Source organism: Gracilinanus agilis, chromosome 6 (assembly GCF_016433145.1).
Source record: "Gracilinanus agilis isolate LMUSP501 chromosome 6, AgileGrace, whole genome shotgun sequence".
NCBI classification, from domain to species: domain Eukaryota; kingdom Metazoa; phylum Chordata; class Mammalia; order Didelphimorphia; family Didelphidae; genus Gracilinanus; species Gracilinanus agilis.
The window spans coordinates 224,353,470-224,361,911 of NC_058135.1; the positions used below are offsets into that span (position 1 = coordinate 224,353,470).

Sequence of the window (8,442 nt, forward strand, 5' to 3'; positions counted from 1 at the left end):
CAAGAAGGGATGTCTTCTTGATTCCAAGCCCACTGCACCACTTAGCCGACCCTCCCACTTCCTTTTTAGGGATTTTATGGGATTTAGATGAGGTGTTAGATATGAAGTCAGTTTTATTAATATATAAATTTTTGCATTTAGAATCTCCATTTACGACACGATACAGAACAAGAGAAGAAGTCGTGATCTGGGCTTCAGGAAACTCAAATTCTGACTCCAGATCCAAAATGACTTAATTTGCTAAGTGACCTTGGCCAAGGGAGGTGTTATAGTACCCTGAAAAGAGCAGCTTCCATGAAGTCAGAAATCAGGGGTTCAAATATTCCCCACATGGCCTTGGACAAATCCCTTATTGGGCCTCTGCTCTTCACCTGTAAGATGAGAAGTTAGACAAAATGGCCTCTGTATAACCCTATGGTGGGTCTTGTGGCCCCATTCTGTCCCTTTGCATTCAAATGATTCATATTTCTAAAATATATAGTTTTTTGAAGTCTGAAGAGATATTAGTGCACATCCTCATCATTCAACAGACAAGGGAACTGAGGATGCTGAGAGGGAAAAGGACTCACCCCCTCCCCCAAAAATGTACATCTCAAAATAATACACATCAGCACTCCAAGACCAAAAACTCTACATCTCAATGCACTCAGAGACCACTCGACATATGCCCTGAAAAGGTTCATACCCAAACACACCAAGTGTAGCTCAACACAGAAGTGGTTCCCAACACACAAGTCCTGAAATAGCCTCCAGGATAAATATACATCCATAAGCCAACAGTGCATACATAGACCATTACACACAAATGCCAATCCCCACGCCCAAGAACATGCCAACAAGCACAGCCCAACCCTGCTGCAGCCCAGCACACACAGCTGGATTTAATAGTGAGCCCTCCGATGAGGAGATAGGAACTCAGAAATTCTCTACTCAGCTGTAATGTCCCCAAGAGGATGGTGAATGGCGACTGGCCTCTATCTAAGGCAGTCTATCTCCCTGGCCCACTTCTTCATAAACTGTCTATTGAACTGGCCTCTTAAAGGTAAAGATATATGGACACTTGTAAAGCTTATCAAGGAGAAAACAACTCTGATAATTCCACACATTGAAATGAAAAGCCTGCTTGAGTTGGGGGCTTGAAGGGGGGTTCCTGTAGGGAGACATCTGTGGTTGTCAGGAAGAGGGGGGCCCCAGAGGTGTTCAAGAAACATGGCACTTGGCCAGCCTGGCCAAGGGCTCAGTCATAGGCAACATGTCTAAACTTTCTTCAGTGGGAGAAGGAAAATTACTACAAAGTTACTACAGTGTCAAAGCTAAAAAAGGATCTTAAAAATGACTGAATCCAAGAAAAAGGAAGGGACTTATCCAAGGTCACACAGGGAATTTGATGCCCAGTCCAGTGCTCTTTAGCTGCCTTCAAAGCTCAACGATGCACAGCTCTAACTGAAGCTGAATTTAGAGCAAGAAGAGGGGAAAAGCAACCTGGGAAAAATTGAATTTTACAAGGGATCAAACTCAAAGCTTCACTCTAGCCTCAGAATCATACATACATTGAATGGAGTCCCTGCTCCTGAAACCCCTCTCTCTCTCAGATTAGATGGTTCCTCTTAGAATCTCCATTTAAGAATGTCACCCAGGCCAGCCATGTCTGTTTACTCTCTAAGATACACTCCAGACTTCCTCCAGCTAGTTCGAACCCAGTTCTCAGTTTACACAGTACCTATGTTCCTTTCTTGACTAAAGCCAACATACGAGACTCTCCCTCATAACATAACATTATAAAAATCAAGAGAATTCATAGAATCTTTCTTTAAGAAAACCCTTGACTTTTCTCCCAGAATCAATATTAAGTTTTGGTTCCAAGATAGAGGAGTTATAAGGGCTAGGCAATCAGGGTCAAGAGACCTAGCCAAGGTCATGCAGTTAGGAAGTGTCTGAAGCCAAATTTGAACCCAGGACCTCCATCTCCAGGACTGGCTACCTATCCATTTAGCCACCTAGCTGTCCCTCATCGAATCTTAAGGCTCACCTTTTGTCAAGAAATGAAAAGGACCTTTCCAAACAGACTTAGAATCTGAAACACGTGAAACTTAGCCCTTAGATTTATATCTCTCTTGCCATATCATAGGATACTGAAACAACAGGCTTTTCAATATGGAAAGAACCTCTAAAAGCAGCTAGTTCAAACCCAACCCTCCAATCATTGCAGGAATTTCCTTAGGAACCTCCAAGGCTGAGCACCATTCTTGAAAACATTCAGTAACAGGGAGCTCACTCCCTCTCATGAGTCCCTTCCATGGTTGGACAGCCCTGGGTGTGAATCTTTTACATTTTGCATCTTCTACAAGGATTCTTAACCTTCAGTTAATTTGTTCTTTTTAAAAAGTATTTGGGAGGGCAACTGCAGCGGCCCGGAGCCCCGCCTCTTCATGTTCGCCTCGGTCCAGGCTCCGACAGAATAAGTCAGAGACTGGAGTTCCCCAGAATGGAATATCTCAGCCTTGGAAGTTATCTCCTGGATAATCCTGAGTCTGAAAGTTTCTAAATTTAAGAGTTCTTTAAGCACCAGTCCCATAGAGAAAATATTTCCTCTACACTTTGCTCTTTGAAGAAGAAAGAGGACTCCCAGTAGTTACTGGAACCACTCAGTGGAGACAAGTAGCACCTCAACCAGACCAGGCTATTGCAAAGTGCAGTGAGCACAAAAGCTAGACACCATGTCATGCTATGGGAGATATGGAGGAGAGACCAAAGTATATGTTGGCAACCTAGAAACCGGTGCTGGTAAAGGAGAATTAGAAAGAGCCTTTAGTTATTATGGTCCCTTAAGAACTGTATGGATTGCCAGAAATCCTCCAGGATTTGCCTTTGTGGAGTTTGAAGATCCAAGAGATGCAGAAGATGCAGTCCAGGGTCTGGACGGAAAAGTGATTTGTGGCTCCCGAGTAAGAGTCGAATTGTCAACAGGCCTGCCTCGAAGATCCCAATATGATAGACCACCTGCACGCTGCCCATTCGATCCTAATGATAGATGTTACGAGTGTGGGGAGAAAGGTCATTATGCTTATGATTGTCATCGCTATAGCCGGCGAAGGAGAAGCAGATCACGATCCAGATCTCACTCAAGATCCCGAGGAAGGAGATATTCTCGCTCACGAAGCAGGAGCCGTGGAAGGAGGTCAAGATCTGCATCTCCTCGAAGACCTAGATCTGCATCTCTGCGTAGATCTAGATCTGCTCCAATTCAATCTCGATCAGGTTCTTTAAAAAGATCAAGATCATCCCGTTCAAGATCCCGATCCAGGTCCAGGTCTCTTTCAAGACCTAGAAGCAGCCAATCAAAGTCCAGATCACCATCTCCAAAGAGAAGCCACTCACCTTCTGGAAGTCCTCGCAGGAGTGCAAGTCCTGAAAGAATGGACTAACGTGAAAAAAAAATTGCCTTTTAGGAAGAAAATTATTTTGTTTACCTTATTATAAGAGATTTTGTGATATCTGTTCAATGCAAATGTAACCTAGAAGGGTATTTGAATCATCTAATAATCAGAATGGATCTGGATATTTTAAGAGTTCTGTAAACCTACATCAACAAAGTAGTATTAATTTTTTGTTTTAGATATATATTAATATCCTTTGATTTAAAAATGTGGGGATTTTCTTGTTGGCACAGTAAGAATAAAAATGTGTATTTCTAACTAGAAAAAAAATTAAAAAAAAGTATTTGGGGAAGTAAATTTCAATGCAATCAGCTCCCTTTGTACACTTGGGCATTTTATTTCATACATTTATAAACAAGATTCTGAAAAGGGTTCCAGCAGCTTTATCAGACTGCCAGAAGGATCCAGGTCACAAGAAAAAAGTAAATCCCTGCCCTACAAGAATGTGAACTCCCTAAAGTCCAGATCTTTTTTCTCCTGCCTCCCTAGAACTGGCCACACAGAGGGTATTCAGCTAATACTTCAGGCTTACAAGCTTTAGAGTTAGAAATGATCTTTGAATTCATCTAGTCTAAACACTCATTTTGTAGATAAGGAAACAGGCTAAAAATGGTAAATTAGTTGCCCAAATTCATACAAGTAGTAAAAGAGTAGAGCTGGCTTTTAATTTACTTTCATGATCCCTGCCTTCCTTCCCTTCCACTCCATTTTCTCCTGCTGAATTCTTCCCTAACCTTCAGTCTAATTCAAAAGCTACCTCCTCTGCTGAGCCTTCCCTGATGCCTTCAGTTGTTAACAGCCTTCCCCTAGGACCTCAGGTGGCAGCATTTGACTTGTACCTCATCTAGTGCATTTATTATGTATATAACAGGTCTCTGGGCTTCTGTCTTGTCCCACAGCCTGACTGTGAGCTCCATGAGGGCAGGGATTATGTCCTAGTTAAACTTGGTATCTCCCCCAAACCCTGCACTGAGCACAAGGTTCTGCACATAGTAAGTGCTTAATACATTTAATGGATGGATGGATGGATGGATGGATGGATGGATGGATGGATGGATGGATGGGTGGATAGACAGATGGATGGATGGATGAATATCAAGTGTAGTGAGATAAAGTAGTCCAAGATTTAGGAATTATTTTTAAATTCTACTATTATTATGAGATGGTGGTCCAGAGACAATATAGCATAATAAATCAAGAGCTGAATTTAGAGTCAGAAAGATACAAGTTTGAATTCTGCTCCAGATTTTTACTAATTATACAATCCAAACAAATCATTTAACTGTTCACAGGTTCTATTTCCCCATTTGTAAAACAGAAATGCTAATAACTGTGACATCTACCTTACAAGGATATTATGAGGAATGATTGAGAAAAATGTTTAGAAAACAAAGCATTGTCAATTTTAAATCACTCAATCAGTAACAGCGACTCAGCCTCAGTTTCCTCATCACGGCATCTTTGATTCTTCTGCATAATGAGGATAATAATAACACCTACCTCAAAGGGTTGTCATGAGGAGAAAATGAGATAATATCTATAAACTACTTTGAAAACTTTAAAGCACTATAGAAATACTATTATGAGCATTATTATTGTTGTTTTTTGTTGTTGTTGTCATTGTTGTGTGAAGTCATTTTCAATCACATCTGACTCATCATCACCCATTAAGGTGTTCTTGGCAAAGATACTGGAGGGGTTTGCCATTTCTTTCCCTGGCTCATTTTGCAGATGACAAAACTGAAGCAAACTCAGGGTATGTGACTTGCCCAGAGTTACACAGCTAGCAAGTGTCTGGGGCCAGATTTGAATACAGGAAGATGAGTCTTTTCTGACTCCACACCTGACACTATCCATACATAAATCTCCCTTATATATTATCCGATAATAACAACAATAATAATGGCATATTATTATTATTATTATTACTAGTAGATTTTTTAAAGTAAAGTCCAAACCTTTCTCAGACCTCCTTAATTTTATTGTCTTTCCTCTGAAACTATTCACAATTCATCTGGTCTATAGCTTGTTAGAATGTAGCAGGAGGCAATTTCCCCCTTGTCTCCCTCATTAAACAATGAGTACCTCGGTAGTTGGAACCAGGTTCTTTGTTGTTGTTGTTGTCATTTGCTTCTCTTTATACCCCTAAGCACTTTGGACAGCGCCTGGCAAAGAGAGGATAATAGTAGAAAATGCTCACTGACTGACTGACTGTGACAACTGACAATTAGCTGCCCCAAGAACTCAATGAAAACCTCTCATGCAAAATTAACCTAGAGCAATAAAGGGAAACAAATCTCAGTTATTCTTGTGATGCCCTTCAGCCCAGGGGAGTTAAGGGAATGCACCTGCCTCCATTGTTCTTTATTTTCTGCCTCCATTCTTTGGAGAGGTGAGGGTCTACAGGTACGGGATGTTGCATGTGCTAAGAGAAGAGACAGCTTCTTTGGCTGGTTCTGCTATCTGTTTTTCTTTTTCTTTGTTACAAGGGAAGGCTCACCAGGAAATGACTGTGAAAGAAAAACACAGAAGACATCAATAAAATGTTTTTTAAAAAAAATAAAAATCAACCCAGCAGGTCACGCCAAGCATTTTCCAGAGGAGAGGGGGAAAATGAGACATCTGAACTGTGTGTTCTTGTCTCCCGCAGATGGAGAACAGAACGGATCTTGTTAAGCCTTGAGACACCGAGATCTGTCTGGGGCTGAATTTGGAGAAGAGAAAGGGGGTGGGGACCAGGGAAAGGCTCCCCTTGTAAAAAACTGACCCTTACCCGGGAACAGACTCGGTCTGATTATGAGTGTCAAGTGTCCACACGAGAGCAATCAGCGGGCAGCCAAGGTTCAGGCTCAGAGTCTCCCTGTGTCACCCGATCCATTTAGAGAGAAGGAGAAAAGTGAAGGCATCGCTGGCTTCATGCTTTACTCCCTGACAGTATCCATCTTTCCAAATTGATTTTTGATATCCATAGTGACCTGGAAGGGAGACACAGCGATAACTCTCAGAAAGTGGAAAACAATATTATCGCCACAAATATGAATTACTAGCCGCCAGGTTAAATCTACTGTGCAGTGAATTATGTGACCCTGGAGCTCCTATAATTCTTTTGAATTTTATAGAGTCGGGAGTGGGGCCTGTGGGCTTTGACAAGCACTTAACAGCCAAAATCGGGCCTAAACAACTCTCTGGGACATTGGATTTGGCCCTCAGAGGCTCAGCATCACTTCATTTGGCTTTGAAAGCGAAAAGATGACATTCATTTGCTTCTGAAGTTAGAGGCTTCATTTGCCGATGTTTACTGTAATTTTTTCCCAGCCTTAGGTCTGGCCTATCTTGGCCAGCACAGCAATGGAATCAAAAAAGAAGAGGCCAGCAGGAGTGGAGAGGAAAGATGGTGGCAGGTCTAGAAACCTCTGGTCCATGAACATGGTGTAGTGAAAGGAACACTGGACTTGGAAGTCAGAGGGGACGGGTTTGAATCTCAACTCTTCCATCAGCTAGCAGTGTGACATTGGACAAGTCTCTTTCTTCCTCTCTCTGGGCTTCAGTTTACCCCTTTGTCAAATGAGTTGATTAACTCTCTCAGCTCTCAGATAGAATCTATCCACCAGTAAAACCCATCTAGGAGAGTGGAGTACTACCTGGATGCTTGGCAGGTTGGCTGACATTGGAATGCCTGAGGCAAGAGCCCTTGGTTAAATCCAAGAAGTACAAAGGCAAATGTTTCTGTTCCCTTTCTTTTGGGATATGAATGAATATTAGAGAGTGGCTCCCCAGCACCTAGCAGAGTGTCAGGCATAGAGAAGGTACTTAATAAATGTTGGCAAGTTCTCTTTAATTCTAACTTGTGGCAGTCTTTCCTTAACTCATCTCCAGGCTGATTCAATTAAATTGCATTTATTAAGTATTTTCTCTACTCGGTTCTACGTGAGGCTACAGGGATTTTTTGCAATAGATGGTGAGATTAAAGAAAAAAAGCTGATATTCTATGAGAGGAAGTAAATATGCTTTTATGCTTTTATACACACACATACACACACAGTAAATACAAAATAATTTCAGGGTCCGAGGATGAACTAGGGAAGATCTCTTGTAGGAAAGGGCATTTGACCTGAATCTTAGTGTGAGGCAGGGGTTCCAAGGAGCAGAGGGGAAGAAGGAGGGCTTCTAAGCATGGTGCCCAACCCATGCAAGATGCAGAGGTGGGAATTATAAACCTTATGTCCTATTGCAGGGGTACAACAAGAATACTGCCACGTCAGCACAAGGTGATCTGATGAGGGAGAGAATGCTAGGGCACCTTTATGCAGGAAGAGACACCTGAGGCTTACAGGGGAGAGAAGGGAGGGAATGACTCTGAACCATGTGGAAAGGCAGAGAGAGAGAAGACAGAAGACCAAGTTTGGGAAACAGTGACAGTTTGGAAGGAATATAGATGGTGTGAGGAATTGTGTGAAATAAGACTGGAAATATAAATGGAATCCTATTGTGAGAGGCTTTCACAGCCCATCTGCAAAGCTTGTTTTTTATCCTAAGTACAATAGGGAGCTATTGAAGATTTTTGAGCAAGGGATCATCTGAGGGTTTTTTAAGACTCTAAGGAAACTAAGTCAAATGTACAAGAAATCAAGCCATTCCCCATTTGACAAATGGTCAAGGAGCATGAATAGGCAGTATTCAGATGAAGAAATCAAAACTATCAATAATCACATGGAAAAGTGTTCTAAATTCCTCCTGATTAGAGAAATGCAAATATAAGGAATTGGGGCTCAGTTGATTGAAAGCCAGGCCTGGTGATGGGAGATCCTCGGTTCAAATCTGGTCTCAGATACTTCCTACCTATGTGACCCTGGATAAGTCCCTTAAACCCCATTGCCCAGCCCTTACCACTCTTCTGCCTTGGAACCAATATATAATGTTGAATCTAAGACAGAAAGTAAGGGTTTTTTAAGAGACTCTCTAAGGAAAAATGCTCCCTCCTTCATATACTTCACATTTTTCAAAA

The 8,442-nt window shown here is 41.8% G+C and overlaps 1 protein-coding gene across 1 annotated transcript; it reads left to right on the forward strand.

Moving 5' to 3' along the window:
- The first annotated feature begins 2,659 nt into the window (after positions 1 to 2,659).
- Positions 2,660 to 3,619, forward strand: LOC123251683 (serine/arginine-rich splicing factor 7-like). Its single transcript, XM_044680995.1, has one exon. The coding sequence runs from the start codon at positions 2,718 to 2,720 to the stop codon at positions 3,423 to 3,425; it is 708 nt and encodes a 235-aa protein (XP_044536930.1). The 5' UTR covers positions 2,660 to 2,717; the 3' UTR covers positions 3,426 to 3,619.
- The last annotated feature ends 4,823 nt before the right edge of the window (positions 3,620 to 8,442 follow it).